Below are 18,630 nucleotides of genomic sequence, written 5' to 3'. Positions count from 1 at the left end.
CCTAGGTATATGCCCAAGAGAAATGAAAACACATGTCTACACAAAAACTTGTATGTAAAACTTCATAGTAGCATTGTTTGTAATAGCCAAAAAGTAGAAACAACCAAAATGTCTGGTCAGTGAATTATATTTCAATAAAGCTGTTAAAACCCTCCTACTTAAAAAAAAAAAAAAAAAGTAGAAAAAAAAACTTAACTTTTTTTTTTTTTTTTTTGAGATGGAGTCTCGCCCAGGCTGGAGTACAGTTGGGTAATCTCAACTCCTTGCAACCTCTGCCTCTCAGGTTCAAGCAATTCTTCTGAATCAGCCTCCCAAAGTAGCTGGGATTATAGGCCACCAGCATGCCCAGCTAATTTTTGTATTTTCAGTAAAGACGGGCTTTCATCATGTTGCCCAGGCCGGTCTCGAACTCCTGACCTCAAGTGATCCACCAGCTTCAGCCTCCCAAAGTGCTGGGATTACAGGTGTGAGCCACTGCACCTGGCCAAAAGTTCTGAAGGTTTTACTAACCATAAGTGACATTAAAAACCATAAAATTCAAATAAGACTAAACCTTATTTCTCAAAATTTGTTCCCTGAAACACTTCCACAAGATATTCTGCAAATATCCACAGAACAAAGCAAGGGTGGTTATGTTCAAGTGAATTTGAGAGACTTGACATAAAGATTCATAAAGTACATTATTGTACTAAATTGTGTAAAGAAGTCCTGTGGTAAAGAAACTAATTTAACCTGGTTTAACCCAGATTTCCTTGAATATAGTTGACCAGGGAAACTCAAGTTACTCAATTCCTATTAACAGTGCAAAAAATTAGTATTCCATGGAAATTAATTCGGAAAAAGCTGGCCTAACCTGTAAGTCTAGGGCATAACACACTTTGTACTTCACTTTCCCAGCACTTAACACATTGTAACATAACTGACTATTTATTTCTCGTATTCCTCACTGCAATGTAGCCTCCTTGAGAGCAGTGGCTGTATATGTTGAGTTTGTTCTTGTTTCTGCCTGGCATGGTGTCTGATCCATACTTACATACTAAGAAGTCTATATTTGTGAATGAATAAATGAGCTAATGAACAAATACATGACAGAACAGTGACTCAGTGAAGATGCAACCTCCTGTCTCCTACCTTTCTCTTCTCTTCTCTTACTATAAGCATAATTGTGTCAACCCAGGAACTGAGGGAATGAGGGAACCCTGGGGAATTCACCTAGGCAGTGACTGGATGGGTCACTGGAGATGTTAGGTGGAGAAGACAGCTGGTATGGTAAGAAAATTGGCTTCATTTAGCAAATAAGTAAATTGAATGAAATATTGAGGATAATGGAAGCAAAGTCTTTTTTTTTTTTTTTGAGACAGAGCCTCGCTCTGTCACGCAGGCTGGAGTGCAGTGGCGTGATCTTGGCTCACTGCAGCCTCGGCTTCCTGGGTTCAAGTGATTCTCCTGCCTCAGCCTCCAGAGTAGCTGGGATTATAGGCGCCTGCCACCACGCCCAGCTAACTTTTGTAATTTTAGTAGAGACGGGGTTTCACCATGTTGGCCAAGCTGGTCTTGAACTCCTGACCTAGCAATCCACCCGCCTCGGCCTCCCCAAGTGCTGGGATTACCGGTGTGAGACACCGCGCCCGGCGGAAGCAAAGTCTTTAACTGACAGAAAAGGTATTTACAACATGGAAAGGGAGAAGGCCTGAAAAAACCTGGTGTACTAGAATTGGAGCTATCATTATGAATTCATGGTTTTACAATATAACTGCACAAATAGATATAGAAATATTTACAGATGAATATGTGTGTGAAAACCTGTTTACATACATACATTTCCTAGCTCTGTTTACTGAGGGTGGCTATGAGGTAGAAGGTGGTGAATCAACTCCAGACAAGATTGAAGACTAGCTGAAACAGGGAAGAGGCGAAAGCAACTCTCTGTAAGACACACCCACCAGTGCCCTGTCAGTTTACCATTGCCAGTGGCAACACCCAGAAGTTACTGTCCTTTCCATGGCAACAACCCAGAAGTACCACCCTTTTTCTAGAAAATTCTGAATAACCCACCACTTAATTTGCACATAATTAAAAGTAGGTATAAATGACTGCAGAACTGCCTCTGAGCTGCTACTCTCAACACACTGTCTATGGAGTAGCCCCGCTCTGCAGAAGTAGTTACAGAGCTGTAACACTGCCACCTCAATAAGGTTGTTTTCTTCTACCACCAGCTTGCTCTTAAATTCCATCCTGAGCAAGGCCAAGAACATTCCTGGGCTAAGCCCAATTTGGGGCTCTCCTGCCCTGCTACAGCTAGAAGCAGCAACATCCAAGTAGCATTTAGTACTCTAAGTGTGTACATCTTGGTTTCTAAATACTGTCCTTCACCAAAAGGAAATAAGGCTTCTTGAAGAAATGGCTGATTCCAGGGCTAAAGCAGAAAAAGTATAAGATAAACTGAAAATATTTCTGCCAGAAAATAAAGAAATGCTGAATGAATGACAGTAATGTATCAAAAGGACACAGGAGAGATTTCCATTTCCAGACATAATACATCAATTGTTACCAAACTTGCCCTCTGACCCTAAAGACCTAGAAAACTAGATAAAACATGAAACAAAACTTTTAGGCATTAGGCCAGGTGCGGTGATGGCTCACGCCTGTAATCCCAGCACTTTGGGAGGCTGAGGTGGGCAGATCACTTGAGGTCAGGAGTTTGAGACCAGCTGGCCAACATGGCAAAACCCTGTCTCTACTAAAAATACAAAAATTAGCTGGGCGTGGTGGTGCGCACCTGTAATCTCAGCTACCTGGGAGGCTGAGGCACAAGAATCGCTCGAACCCAGGAAGTGGAGGCTGTAGTGAGCCAAGACTGCCCCACTGCACTCCAACCTGGGAGACAGAGTGAGACATCGTCTCAACAAACAAACAAACAAAAAACCTCTCAGACATTAGATAACAGGCAATGTAAAACTGTAATCCCTGAGAAAATGAAACAAAGTAAACACAGCCAGCTAGACTTTATGCCTGGAGGGGCTTTTTGAAAACAGCTACACAGAAGGGGATCTCAAGCAGTGCATGATAGTCAGCTGATACAGGAGACAGAGATCAGAGTTTGGTACAGTATAGAGGTCCCCTTCAGTCTTTGACTGAATACTACTAATCTATGCATGCTAAGGTGAGATTCCATGGGTACAGGCAAAGGACAACTAATGGGAGGAGTTGTAAGCTGAGCAATTCCTAGAGCTCACACAAGGCTATGAGATATTTGAGTTCTGACCAACCAAAGTGAAGATAATTTGTTGAACACCTGGGGCAATCAGCAGAGACCCAAAAAGAGTCATGCTTTAGTAATAGGGATAAACTAGATCTAAAGGAAGGGCTACTCTAGACCTTCCCTACAAAGCCTTAAAACAAGTCTCAAGCTGGGTACCATGGCATGTATCTGTAGTCCCAGCTTACTTGGAAGGCTAAATTGGGAGGATTACTTAAGTCCGGGAGTTTGCGTCTAGCCTGGACAATACAGCAAGATCTCATCTCTGAAAAAAATTTTTTAATAATTTTTTTTTTCCAAGACGGAGTTTCACTCTTGTTGCCCAGGCTGGAGTGCAACTGTGTGATCCCAGCTCACTGCAACCTCTGCCTTCCAGGTTGAAACGATTCTCCTCTCTCAGCCCCCCAAGTAGCTGGGATTACAGGCATGCACCAACCTGCCCAGCTAATTTTGTATTTTATTAGTAGAGACAGGGTTTCACCATGTTGGCCAGGCTGATCTCGAACTCCTTACCTCTGTGATCCACCCATCTTGGCCTCCCAAAGGGCTGGGATTACAGGTGTGAGCCACTGCACCCAGCCTAAATAATTTTTTTAAGTCTCAAAAATACCAGTCTGATTTGCAAATAATTGAATTATTTAACAAAACGAAATTCAACACTTAAAAGAAGAAAACAAAATCCAAATACTCAGCAGCATAATATTTACAATGTCTACCATCTAATCAAAAGTTAATAGAAATGTGGAGAAGCCAGAAAAAATGTTACTCAAACCAGGAATTTAAGAAGTCAACAAGGCACCATAGTGCATGTCTGTAGTACTAGTTACTCAGAAGGCTGAAGCAGAAAGACCACTTGAGCTTAGGAGTTTGATGCCACCCTGAGCAACACAGCAAAACCTTGTCTCTAAAATTTTACAAGTCAACAGATACATATCCAAACATGACAGAGATGATGAAATTAGAAAAGACTTTAGGCTGGGCACAGTGGCTTACGCCTGTAATCCCAGCACTTTCGGAGGCCGAGGTGGGTGGATCATGAGGTCAGGAGATCGAGACCATCCTGGCTAACACGGTGAAACCCCATCTCTACTAAAAATACAAAAAATTAGCCAGGCGTGGTGGTGGGCGCCTGTAGTCCCAGCTACTTGGGAGGTTGAGGCAGGAGAATGGCGTGAACCTGGGAGGCGGAGCTTGCAATGAGCCAAGATTGCACCACTGCATTCCAGCCTGGGTGACAGAGCAAGACTCCATATCAAAAAAAAAAAAAAAAAAAAGACATGACTTTAAAACTAATATTATTAATTGTTTGGGGAGCTAAAGGAAAATATGAACATGATGAGGAGAGAAACAGAAGACATAAGAAAACAGATCTTCTAGAGCTAAAAAATACAATATCTAAAATGAAAAATTCCATAGATGGGATTGGACACTGCGAACTAGAAGTTTGGATACTCTAAAGGATTAATAAACTTGAAGACAGAGCAAAACAAACTAGACAAACTGAAGCATAGAGAGAAAAAAGAGTGGGAAAAACTTAGCAGAGCCTCAATGGCTGTGGGACAATATTGGGTGGTCTTACATATATATATATAATTGGAATCCCAGAAAGACAAGAGAATATTTGAAAAAAATGGCAGAAAACATTCCAACTTGATTAAAGCTATAATCCCACAGATTCAAGAAGTTCAATGAATTCCAAAAAGGTTAAACAAAAATAACAAGGCACATCATAATCAAATTACTGAAGACCCATGATGAAGAGAAAATCTTAAAAGCTGCGGAAGAAAAAACACGTTACATATGGAGGAACAAAGACAAAAATTACTACTGACTACTTGTCAGAAAAAAATCTAAGAGGAAATTAAAAAACATCTTCAGGGTGATTATTTTATTTTATTTTTACTTTTTTTTTTTTTGAGATGGAGTCTCACTCTGTCGCCCAGGCTGGAGTGCAGTGGCATGATCACGGCTCACTGCAAGCTCCACCTCCCAGGTTCACGCCATTCTCCTGCCTCAGCCTCCCAAGTGGCTAGGACTACAGACGCCAGCCACCACGCCCAGCTCATTTTTTGTACTTTTAGCAGAGACAGGGTTTCACTGTGTTAGCCAGGATGCTCTCAATCTCCTGACCTCGTGATCTGCCCGCCTCGGCCTCCCAAAGTGCTGGAGTAACAGGCGTGAGCCACCGCGCCCAGCCCAGGGTGATTAAAGATAAAAAAAGCAACCTAGGGCCAGGCGCGGTGGCTCACATCTGTAATCCCAGCACTTTGGGAGGCCGAGGCAGGTGGATTACCTGAAGCCAGGAGTTCAAGACCAGCCTGGCCAACATGGTGAAACCCCGTCTTTAGGAATAATACAAAAATTAACCAAGTGTGGTGGTACACACCTGTAATACCAGCTACTCAGGAGGCTGAGGCAGGAGAATCACTTGAACCTGGGAGGCAGACATTGCAGTGAGCCAAAATCGCACCACTGCACTCCAGCCTGGGTGATGAGAGTGAAACTCACCTCCAAAAAAAAAAAGCAACCTAACATTCTATACCCAGCAAACTATCTTTCAAAAATGAAGGAGAGTCTGAACGCGGTGGCTCACGCCTGTAATCCCAGCACTTTGGGAGGCCAAGGCAGGTAGATCACCTGAAGCCAGTAGTTCGAGACCAGCCTGGCCAACATGGCAAAACCCTGTCTCTACTAAAACAATACAAAAATTAGCTGGGCGTGGTGGTGGGTACCTGTAATCTCAGCTACTTGGGAGGCTGAGGCAGGAGAACTGCTTGAACCCGAGAGGCAGAGGTTGTAGTGATCCAAGCTCGTGCCGCTGCACTCCAGCCTGGGCAACAGAGCAAGACTCCATCTCAAAAAAAAAAAAAAAAAGGAGAAAAAAAAGACAGTTTCAGAAAATGAAAGCTAAGAGAAGTTCATCACCATCACCACCAGACCTGCACTGGAAGAAATATTAAGAGAAGCTCTTTGGCTGGGTGCGGTGGCTCACACTTGTAATCCCAGCCCTTTGGGAGGCCAAGACAGGCAGATCACGAGGTCAGGAGCTCGAGACCATCCTGGCTAACACGGTGAAACCCCGTCTCTACTAAAAATACAAAAAATTAGCCAGGCATGGCGGCATGTGCCTGTAGTCCCAGCTACTCGGGAGGCTGAGGCAGGAGAATGGTGTGAACCCGGGAAGCAGAACTTGCATTGAGCCGAGATCATGCCACTGCACTCCAGCCTGGGTGACAGAGAAAGACTCTGTCTCAAAAAAAAAAAAAAAAAAAAAAAAAAGAGAAGCTCTTTGAGCTAAGAAAACATGATGTGAGATAGAAATGCAATTCTACACAAAAGAGTTAATAGAACTAGAAATAGTAAACATATGGGTATTTATAAAAGACATTCTCAACTGGGCACGTGGTTCACGCCTGTAATCCCAACACTTTGGGAGGCTGAGGAGGGCAGATCACGAGGTCAGGAGATCATGATGGAACCCCATCTCTACTAAAAATACAAAAAAATTAGCTGGGCATGGTGGCATGCGCCTGTTGTCCCAGCTACTCGGGAGGCTAAGACAGGAGAATTGCTTGAACCTGGGAGGCGGAGGTTGCAGTGAGCCGAGATCACGCTACTGCACTCTAGCCTGGCGAAAGAGAGCAAGACTCTGTCTAAAAAAAAAAAAAAGAGAGAGAAGCTCTTTGAGCTAAGAAAACATGATGTGAGACAGAAATGCAATTCTACACAAAAGAGTTAATAGAACTAGAAATAGTAAACATATGGGTAATTATAAAAGACATTCTCAGCTGGGCGCGGTGGCTCATGCCTGTAATCCCAGCACTTTGGGAGGCTGAGGAGGGCAGATCACAAGGTCAGGAGATCATGATGGAACCCCATCTCTACTAAAAATACAAAAAAATTAGCTGGGCATGGTGGCATGCGCCTGTTGTCCCAGCTACTCGTGAGGCTAAAACAGGAGAATTGCTTGAACCCGGGAGGCGGAGGTTGCAGTGAGCCAAGATCACGCTACTGCAGTCTAGCCTGGCAAAAGAGAGCAAGACTCCATCTAAAAAAAAAAAAAAAAAAAAAAAAGGATTACAGGCGTGAGCCACCGCACCCAGCCAGTTGTGGTCTGTTTTTTTGTTTGTTTGTTTTGAGACGGAGTGCAGTGGTGCGATCTCAGCTCACTGCAAGCTCTGCCTCCCGGGTTCAGGCCATTCTCCTGCCTCAGCCTCCCGTGTAGCTGGGACTACAGGCACCCGCCACCATGCCCAGCTAATTTTTTGTATTTTTAGTAGAGACAGGGTTTCACCGTGTTAGCCAGGGTGGTCTCGATCTCCTGACCTCATGATCCGCCTGCCTCGGCCTCCCAAAGTGCTGGGATTACAGGCGTGAGCCACCTCGCCTGGCCCTGTGGTCTATTTTTTAATTCAGTTTGACAATCGCTGACTTTAAATGGCTTTTAGAGTTTATACTATTTATATTCTATGTAATTACAAATATGGTCAGTTTGTAGACTCCTATTTTGCTGTTTGTTTGTTCTTGTTCTTTTTCTTGAGACAGCCTTGGTCTGTTGCTCAGGCTGGCGGTGCAGTGGCTTGATCTCATCTCACTGCAACCTCTGCCTCCCAGGTTCAAGTGATTCTCCTGACTCAGCCTCCTGAGTAGCTGAGATTACAGGTGCCTGCCACCATCCCTCCTAATTTTTGTATTTTTTGTAAAGCTGAGGTTTCACCATGTTGGTCAGGCCGGTCTAGAACTCCTGACCTTGAGTGATTCCCCCGACCCTGGCCTCCCAAAGTGCTGGGATTATAGGTGTGAGACACCATGCCTGGCCTTGCCATTTGTTTTCTGTTTATGAAATCCATTCTTTGATTCTTTTTTCCTCCTTTCGTCTTTATGTTGATTTTTTTAGTATTCCATTTTATCTCTTTTATTGTCTAGTTAGCTATATTTCTTCACCTTTTTTCTTGGTGATTGCTTTAGAGTTTTGTGGGTGGAAAAAACAGACTCAACATGTTTTCTACTCTGATCTCACATCACAACAATCATCAACACAGAAAACTTCTGTGACTAAATGTGTGTGGGTTTTCCCCTACACATCAAGCAGCAGATACCAGCTACGTGTCCTCTAATTCAATTAAATTCTTATACTGTTTACCTGGAGATAGCCTCAGACCCCACAGGTTGAGGGCTCAGTCCCCAAGACTGCCCCCTCCTTCAGGCACTATTCCAAGTCCAAGCCTCTGGAACTTCTGACCAACTGGCTCCAAGTTGGGGTTCTCACAACACCCTCTTTGGAGTCTGTTAATTTGCTAGAGTGGCTCACAGAACTCAGGGAAACACTTACTTATGTTTATCAGGTTATTATAAGGGATATTTCAAATGATACAGATGAAGAGATGCATATGGGGAGGTATGGGGGTATGGCATGGTACTTCTATGCCCTCTCTGTTTATGCCACCCTCTAAGAACCGCCAGGTGTTCAACTATCAGGAAGTTCTCCGAACTCAGTCCTTTTGGGTTTTTTTGTTTTGTTTTTGTTTTTGTTTTTTAGACGGAGTCTTGCTCTGTCACCAGGCTGGAGTGAAATGTTGCGATCTAGGCTCACTGCAACCTCCACCTCCCGGGTTCAAGCAATTCTCCTGCCTCAGCCTCCCAAGTAGCTGGGACTACAGGCACACACCGCCATGCCCAGCTAATTTTTGTATTTTTAGTAGAGACGGGGTTTCACCATGTTGGCCAGGATGGTCTTGATCTCCCTCAGCCTCCCAAAGTGCTGGGATTACAGGTGTGAGCCACCACTTCAGGGCTGGTTTTTCTGGAGATTTTATTACATAGGCATGATTGATTAAATCATTGGGCATCCACTTAACCTTCAGCTCCTCTCCCCTCCCCGGAAGTCAGGGGATGGGACTGAAAGTTCTAATTCTGTAATCATGCCTTGGTCTTTCTGGTGAGCAGCCCTAATTCTGAAGCTAACTATGGGCTTCCATCCATCAGTCAACATTAGAAAAGGGCATCACTTTGGATATTCTCAGGATGTTAGGAGTTGTATGCCAGGAAATGGGTTGAAGGCTGTGTACTTCATAATATCACAGGTTTACATTATGTATTTTTGGTGTATCAAATCCGCAATATCATACTGTATCACTTGAAAGTAAGGAACTTACAAAAATATACTTTTGCCAAGCACAGCGGCTCACGCCTGTAATCCAGCACTCTGAGAGACAGAGGCGGGTGGATCACCTGAGGTCAGGAGTTCAAGACCAGCCTAGCCAACATGGTGAAACCCTGTCTCTACTAAAAATACAAAAATTAGCCAGGCATGGTGGTGCACACCTGTAGTCCCTGCTACTCGGGAGGCTGAGGCAGGAGAATCACTTGAACCCAGGAGGCAGAGGTTGCAGTGAGCTGAGATTGTACCACTGCACTCTAGCCTGGGTGACAGAGCGAGACTCCGTCTCAAAACAAACAAACAAACAAAAAACAGACCACAACTGGCTGGGTGCAGTGGCTCACGCCTATAATCCTAGCACTTTGGGAGGCCGAGGTGGGTGGATCCCGAGGTCAGGAGATGGAGACCATCCCAGCCAACATGGTGAAAACCCATCTCTACTAAAATAGAAAAGAAAAAAAAAATTAGCCAGGCATGGTGGCGGGCGCTTGTAGTCCCAGCTACTCGGGAGGCTGAGGCAGGGAATTGCTTGAACCTGGGAGGCGGAGGTTGTAGTGAGCCAAGATCACGCCATTGCACTTCAGCCTGGCAACAGAGTGAAAACTCCGTCTCAAAACAAAAAACAAAAAAAACCAGACCACAACTATGTGCTGTCTAGAAGTGCAGTTTGTAAAGACACAGAAGTAGAAGGAAAGAAAAAGATAAAATATACCATGAAAACACTAATGAAAAGAAAGCTTAGAGGCTGGGTGCAATGGCTCACAACTGTAATCCTAGCACTTTGGGAGGCCAAGGTGGGCAGATCACTTGAGGTCAGGAGTTTGAGACCAGTCTGGCCAACACGACAAAACCCCATCTCTACTAAAAATACAAAAAGTAGCTGGGTGTGGTGGCACATGCCTGTAATCCCAGCTACGTGGGTGGTTGAGGCACAAGAATCGCTTGAACCCAGGAGACAGAGGTTGCAGTGAGCTGTGATCATGCCACTGTACTCTAGCTTAGGCGTCAGAGTAAGACTCTGTCACCAAAAAAAAAAAAAAAGTAGACTTCAGTATAAAGAATATTACCAGAGATAAAAATCAAAGAATCCATTCATTAAGAAGACATAATAAACTTAATGGGTATGCATCTAATAATGGATCTTCAAAATATGTGAAGCTAAACCTGACAGAAATGAAAGGAGAAACAGACAAATCCATAATTATAGATGGACATTCTAACACTCCTTTTTTAAAAACTGACAGAACAATTGTGCAAGTAGGACAGACAAGGGAAGATCTGAATGACACTAAAAAACCAACTTGAGGCCAGGAGTGGTGGCTTACACCTGTAATCCCAGCACTTTGGGAGGCTGAGTCGGGTGGATTGCTTGAGGTCACGAGTTCGAGACCAGTCTGGCCAGCATGGTGAAACCCTGACTCTACTAAAAAAATACAAAAATCAACCAGGCATGGTGGCGTGTGCCTGTAATCCCAGCTACTCGGGAGGCTGAGGCAGGAGAATCACTTGAACCCGGGAGGCCAAGTTTGCAGTGAGCTGAGCAGCCTGGTGACTGAGCAAGACGACGTCTAAAAAAAAAAAAAAAGCAACCAACTTGACTTAATGGACATTAGAACACCACATTCAACAATAGCAGAATACAAATTCTTTTCAGATGTACATGACGTATTAATAAGACAGAAGCAATACAAAATATGTTTTCTGATTATAATAGAAATAAATTAGAAGTCAATAATAAAAGATTTATCTGGAAAATCCCCACATATTTTTAAATTAAATAACGTTGTTCTTACAACCCATTAGTCAAACAAGAAATTACCAGAAAAATTTAAAAAAGAAAAAAAAGGCCGGGCATGGTGGGCTCATGCCTGTAATCTCAGCACTTTGGGAGGCCGAGGCAGGAGGATCACGAGGTCAGGAGATTGAGACCATCCTGGCTAACATGGTGAAACCCTGTCTCTACTAAAAATACAACAAAAATTAGCCAGGCATGGTGGCGGGCGTCTGCAGTCCCAGCTACTGGAAGGCTGAGGCAGGAGAATGGCGTGAACCCAGGAGGCGGAGCTTGTAGTGAGCCCAGATTGCACCACTGCACTCCAGCCTGGGTGACAGAGACTCTATCTCAAAAAAAAAAAAAGAAAAAAAGAAAAAAATATATTTTATATATATATATATATATATATATATATATACACATACACCATCCGCCTTGGGCTCCCAAAGTGCTGGGTTTACAGGCATGTGCCACCATACCTGACCTAAAAAATATTTTAATATAAATGCCAACTAATTAAAAGGCAACATATCAAAATATGTGGGATGAAATTAAAGCAGTGCTTGAAGAGAATTTACAGTTTCTATTATAGAAAGACGAAGGTCTAAAATCGATCATCTAAGCTTCCACTTTAAGAATCTAGAAAAAAAGAGCTGAGATTGTTGGGATTTGGGGAGCGTAGTGGCTCCGAAAGATCTGTAATGCCAGTGCTTTGGGATGCCAAGGCAGGAGAATCGCTTAAGACCAGGAGTTTGAGATCAGTCTGGGTTACATAGCGAGACCCTAACCATAGAAAAAAAAAAATTCAGGTGGGTGCAGTGGCTCATGCCTGTAATCCCAGCACTTTGGGAGGGTGAGGCGGGCGGATCACCTGAGGTCGGGAGTTCGAAACCAGCCTGACCAACATAGAGAAACCCCGTCTCCACTAAAAATACAAAACTAGCCAGGTATGGTGGCGCATGCCTGAAATCCCAGCTACTCAAGAGGTTGAGGCAGGAGAATTGCTTGAACCCAGGAGGCGGAGGTTGTGGTGAGGTGAGATGGTGCCACTGCACTCCAGCTTGGGCAACAAAAGAAAAACTCCGTCTCAAAAAAAAAAAAAATTACTCTTTTGAGAGAGGGTCTCTTGCTGTTACCGAGGCTGGAGCACAATGGCTTGATCACAGCTCACTGCAGCCTTGACCTCCTAGGCTCAAGTGATCCTCCCACCTCATCCCCCTGAGTAGCTAGAACCACAGGTGCATACCACCATGCCCAATTAATTTTGTTATTTATTATACAGACAGTCTCACTATGCTGTTCACGCTGGTCTTGAACTCCTGGGCTCAAGCTATCCTCTCATCTTGGCTTCCCAAAGTGCTGGGATTACAGGCGTGGGCCACCACGCCCAGCAGTACAAAAAAAGTTTTTTTTTTTAATTAACTGGGCAGGAGTTCAATGTTACAGTGAGCTATGATTATATCAGTGCACTCTAGCTGGGCAACAGAGCAAGACCTTGTCTCTTAAAAAATTAAAAAATAAATAAATAATCTAGAAAAAGAAGAGCAAACTCAATCAAAAACAAATAGGAAAAATGGAAAAGTAAGAACAGAAATCAATAAAACAGAAAATTGACAATAGAAGAAAAGCAGTGACACCAAAAGTTTCTTCTTTGGAAAGAAAAAAGGGGAAAAAAATCCACGAATGATCAATATCATGAGTGAAAAAGAGTGCATCACCACAGATCTTACAGACATTAAAAGAATATCAGGATACTAAATATCTGAAATCATCCAACCTACCTCTTCAAAGGAATATTTTTCTACAGTATGAAGAGCATCTTGGGTCTCATTCCATCCTCCAACAGAATAGATGCAGTCATTGAGTGCAGCCACACCAAGATATGCTCTCCTGGTTCCCATTGGAGGAAGTGGAGACCAACGCTTAGAAAGTGGATCATAGACTTCAAAAGAACGAAGTTCTATTCCTTCATTGCTGATGCCCCCAATTACATAAATTAAACCTGGAAGTGGAATATTTTTGCTCAGATGCTACAGATAGTGAGATACAAATAATGATGAAAAGTAATGATTGTGATCTATGTTTCCAATGCCGATGCTATGTTTAATCTACGGCTTACAATATTATTTAAGAGAGAAAATCAACTTTGTCAACTTTATCACCTCACTATTCAGCAAGTTGCAAAAAATTAGTGGAATTAATTTAAAATAGCATTGAGTTTTCAAATAACTTGAAATAATCTGTCAGCTAAGGATTTTCTATCTAATTGTCTGCTTGGTGATCTCAGGTTCCAGATCCACCCATAGATAAAACAGGAAAGGAACACGGATTTTTTTTTCCCTAAAAAATGTCATGCACTTAAGCTGGGAATTACATGGCCCTCTTTAGTGACAGCCTATCTGTTGCTCAGATGGACATAAAGTAGGGAATTTAAATTTAAATAGTATATGGCTAAATTAAGATATCAGAATCAATTACTACAGTACACAGCTGGGTGTAGTGGTTCACAATCCCAGCACTTTGGGAGGACAGGGCAGGCAGATCACTTGAGCTTGAGACCAACCTGGGCAAAAAATACAAAATTAGCCAGGCATGGTGGTGTGTGCCTGCAGTCCCAGCTACTCAGGAGACTGAGGTGGGAGGATGGCTTGAGCGTGGGAGGCAGAGGTTACAGTGAGCCAAGATTGCACCACTGCACTCCAGCCTGGGCAACAGAGCCAGACCTTCTCTCAAAAAAAAAAAAAAAAAAAAAATTACTACGGTAAAATATAATGTAATTTACATAAAATTTCCTTATAAACTCTGGCAATCTACAATTATTTTTGAATCTCTAGTGTTGTACTTCATCTTCTAAAGTGAGGAGTTACAAAGAATTATATTTTAAGAAATGTGGGCTAGGCCGGGCGCGGTGGCTCACGCCTGTAATCCCAGCACTTTAGGGGGCCAAGGTGGGCAGATCACGAGGTCAGGAGATTGTGATCATCCTGGCTAACACGGTGAAACCCCATCTCTACTAAAAATACAAAAAATTTGCCAGGTATGGTGGTGGGCGCCTGTAGTCCCAGCTACTCGGGAAGCTGAGGCAGGAGAATGGTGTGAACCCGGGAGGCAGAGCTTGTACTGAGCCAAGATTGCACCACTGCACTCCAGCCTGGGCGACAGAGCGAGACTCCATCTCAAAAAAAAAAAAAAAGAAATGTGGGCTAAATATTAGTATAGTAAACTTGGGTTTTAGTTCCAGCCTTGCCAGTAACCAGCTATGAGAAAAGATAACTCACAACCTTCCTGATCTTCAGCTTCCTCATCTATAACTTAAAGAAGTTGACATAGATAAGTTCAAAGATCCCTTTCTAGCTAGCTCTATGATTTCAGATGGGATGATAAAAATAATAAATATAAAACAACTAGGAGACAATATAATATTAAACAGTAAGATGTAGTCTGCACCGCATAATTTGCTAATGGAAATCAGAGAAGGTAACCACAAAGCAGAAAGAACTTTAGCAGGTTAGGCTGTCATACAACAATGGGAAAGTTGCTTTCTTCTCCACAGGTGCATAAAAATCAGCTCTCCAATCCTACACACAGAATCAGGTTCTAGTTAAAACAGCTTACTACCTACCTCTCAAGAGTATAGTAGACAATTAAAATAATGTTTGTATACCACTTTAATATGCAACATAGAATCCTTTAAATCTGTCACAGGATTATATGTTATGTGAGCGGCATCACAATGTACTTTGTAGAAAAAAAACGCTAAAGAAGCCTATAGACCATGAAAATAATTTATTTTTATTTATTTTTTGAGATAGAGTCTCACTGTTACCCAGGCTGCAGTGAAGTGGCACCATCTCGCTCACTGCAACCTCCGCCTCCTGGGTTCAAGCAATTATCCTGCCTCAGCCTCCCTAGTAGCTGGGATTACAGGTGTGTAGTAACATGCCCAGCTAATTTTTGTATTTTTAGTAGAAATGAGGTTTCACCACGTTGGCCAGGATGGTCTCGAACTCCTAACCTCAGGTGATCCTCCTGCCTCAGCCTCCCAAAGTGCTGGGATTACAGGCATGAGCCACCACACCCAAAAACTGTTTCTGATACTCTCTCCCTACTTAGAAATATTTACTTAGATGTTCATGGGAGAGAAAAGACAATAACAGATAACACTTCAAATGTTTATTGTGCTAGTCAGATATTCCTGCTTACTTACAATTTTTAATTCTAGCCTTGTTTATTTTTGAAAAAATCAAATCAATTATTTTAGCAATACAGAAATAAAAGTCAATGATAGGAGGTAAAAAGCAGAACTTCTATGCTGCTAGTATCAGTCATTCAATACTAACAGACTTAAAATAAACTTTTGTGAAAATAAGGCCTCAAACTCAAACAGTTTTTCAGAACTACATTTTGAGGAAAAATATTTTATAAAGTGATTACCTTGCATTTCACAGCACCCAAAGTAGTAGCGTGACACAGCCATGTTACCAACTACTTCCCATTTATTTTCATCAGGATCAAATCGTTCAATGGTGTTCCCTATCTCAGCTCCAACCCATCCACCTGTAATGAAATAGAAAAATGTTTGTTTCTGGGATAAAAGATTCTTATTTATGACAAAGACCTTAGAAAACATCTAAACCAAATACTTCATATTATAGATATCACATGAGCCAAAGAGGTTATCTGTTCCACGATCCCATGAAAAAGTTAGAATTTGACCATGAGTAGAACTCAGGTCCTTTGCATAACTGATGCTCTTTTGAGAAAAAAAAAAAAAAAAAAAAGGAATTCAAGTCTTTTAACTCCCTATTTTTCACTAAAGACTAAAACAAAACAAAACAACAAAAGCCCCAAAACTTCAATATATTGCATGGAAAAGATGGTATTTTGCAAAACTACCTTTTGAAATTACTTCTGGCTATTTAGAATGTTTATCCTAATCAAGGCCAGCTCCAAACCTAATCAGAGTATACCGTGTATTTGGTGTAATTTCAGGAACTTCAAAAAGGCCCCTTATCCCCACAATAACATTTTCTTAACACTCTCCAATTCTTTTTTTTTTTTGAGATGGAGTCTCGCTGTGTCACCCAGGCTGGAGTGCAGTGGTGCAATCTCGGCTCAGGCTCAGTGCAAGCTCCACCTCCTGGGTTCATGCCATTCTCCTGCCTCAGCCTCCAGAGTAGTTGGGACTACAGGCACCCACCACCACGCCCAGCTAATTTTGTTTGTATTTTTAGTAGAGACAGGGTTTCACCATGTTAGCCAAGTTGGTCTCGATCTCCTGACTTCATGATCCGCCCGCCTCAGCCTCCCAAAGTGCTGGGATTACAGGCGTAAGCCACCATGTCCAGCCAACACTCTCCAATTCTTAAAACTGAAAATATTATTTCCCACAATTAACTGAAAAATGCAGATACTTATGGAGGTAATAAAATATAATAGATTAAATTCACCTTAAGGTAACTGATATTTTTTCCACAATAGGTTTGGATGAGGGGAAGACACTGAGTTACAGTGAACTGAAGAAGGAGTGAGAAGGAGAAAATAGGGGAGGCTGAGAGCTACGTCAACTTATAACTTTCCCTAGGAACAACCTTGATTGTAACATTTGTTACACAGATAATCAAAGTAGAATACCTTGCTCATAATCATTCACTACATATACAAGAATAAAAATAATATAGTACAGAACTTCCTTGTGATATATTTAATTTTTTGGCATGTGCTTTCTTATATTAGACATAATTAGGCCACTATGCAGGGTGGTAAAAATGTTATATGCTTAATTAAAATAATGAGATTTAACTATTCAGCTAAAGTACTTCACTGGATGTCTCATCTATATTTTATCTCCAGTAATACAATTTTGAGAATAAGAATTTAAAGAGCTGACAAGTGCATCTACAGCATACAGTAGCTCCAGAGATACCTGCAGAAGAATGTGTGTGACTAGCAGCTTGGTCAGCCAGCCAACTGGCCAGGCAGGCATCTACCATCTGCCCAAGAAATGATGCATCTGCCCAACAAGGCTCTGCCCTGCAGGTGCTCAGGTCCTCCTGTACCATCCCCCGCCTGAGTGCCTCCTTAGGATGGACAGCCCAGGAGCACCCCCTCCAACCCCTGACCAGCTGACCCCCACCTACACCTTCCCCTAAGACCTTGCCCAGCCTCCAGAGTATACAGATTAAAGCCAGTTGGTTTTTAAAAAAAGAATGTAAAGAGCTGAAAAGAGGGAAAGAACATCTCCAAAGTCATCAGAACCCAATAATTTAAATAATATTAGCTATCTTTATAAACATTGCATATTCTCACTTCTTTGTGGGATCTAAAAATCAAAACAATTGAACTCATGGAGATAGAGAGTAGAAGGATGGTTACCAGAGGCTGGGAAGGGTAGTGTAGTGGGGGTGGGGAGGGAGGAGGTGGGCATGGTTAATGAATACAAAAAAAAAAAAAAAGAATGAATAAGACCTAGTATTTGATAGTGCAACAGGGTGACTATAGTCAATAATTTAATTGTACATTTAAAAATAACTAGAAGAGTATAACTGGATTGTTTGTAACATAAAGGATAAATACTTGAGGAGATGGATATCCCATTTTACAAGATGTGATTATTACGCATTATGTGCCTGTATCTCATGTGCCCCATAAATATATATACCTATTATGTATCCACAAAAATGAAAATTAAAAATACATAAACAATATTAGCTATCTTTAAACTGAACAACATAATTACCCAAAGCATAGATAGCCCCATAACACACACACACTCCTAAGCCGCAGCGGGGATGATTCATCGAAGCTACAGTTGTCCACTGTTTAGTAACTGGATCATAGCATTCAGTACAGTCAAAAATCATTGAATCCTTTTCACCTGAGTTAAATAAAAGAGACAAATATTATAAAGTTTAGTAATGCCAACAGACTAGCACCATAACACAATATTCAGTAGTATTCCCTATCGTCAAAAATTCAACCATTATGTCTGATTTTATACTATTCATTAACTTTCATTTGCCTGTCAAGCAGTATTTTGAATCTAGAGCACTGTCATTTATTAAAGCCCACTTATGAAACAGAGGCACAATTTTCCTATTATCTATTTCTACCACCCAAACAATCAAACAATCCATGTAATGTTTTAGGATACAATTTGCATTTTAACACTTCTATATTTTTTTTCACATATTAGTTTTGGTGGCTGGCCCTGGTACAATTTGAGTTTTAATGTAATCCTTTTCTAACAACAAACAGAAAATGAAATTTTTCTTTTTTTGGAGACGGAGTCTCGCTCTGTCGCCCAGGCTGGAGTGCAGTGGCACAATCTCGGCTCACTGCAAGCTCCGCCTCCTGGGTTCATGCCATTCTCCTGCCTCAGCCTCCTGAGTAGCTGGGACTACAGGCGCCTGCCACCGCGCCCAGGTAATTTTTTGT

At 42.1% G+C, this 18,630-nt stretch overlaps 1 protein-coding gene across 15 annotated transcripts in view; it reads right to left on the bottom strand.

The window, feature by feature from the left end:
- IPP (intracisternal A particle-promoted polypeptide) overlaps positions 1–18,630 on the bottom strand; it is a 59,360-nt gene that overhangs the window by 12,076 nt on the left and 28,654 nt on the right. For 14 of the 15 annotated variants that reach the window (XR_010154020.1, XR_008547389.2, XR_010154021.1 and 11 more), the window contains 3 exons: positions 17,933–18,070; positions 15,628–15,750; positions 12,975–13,195 (listed from right to left, as the gene is read on the bottom strand). Coding sequence is in view for 9 of the 15 variants with exons in the window: in XM_001159511.7 (XP_001159511.1) it covers positions 12,975–13,195; positions 15,628–15,750; positions 17,933–18,070 (482 nt within the window). In the remaining 6 variants the exon portion in view is untranslated. Of the gene's footprint in view, positions 1–5,984; positions 6,114–12,974; positions 13,196–15,627; positions 15,751–17,932; positions 18,071–18,630 lie in introns of those variants that run through there. The other variant, XM_054682625.2, reaches the window with a different exon arrangement.

The sequence above is a fragment of the Pan troglodytes genome, chromosome 1 (genome assembly GCF_028858775.2).
Source record: "Pan troglodytes isolate AG18354 chromosome 1, NHGRI_mPanTro3-v2.0_pri, whole genome shotgun sequence".
NCBI classification, from domain to species: domain Eukaryota; kingdom Metazoa; phylum Chordata; class Mammalia; order Primates; family Hominidae; genus Pan; species Pan troglodytes.
Note: the sequence above shows the minus strand (reverse complement) of the source record. Positions and strands in the feature narration are given on the sequence as shown.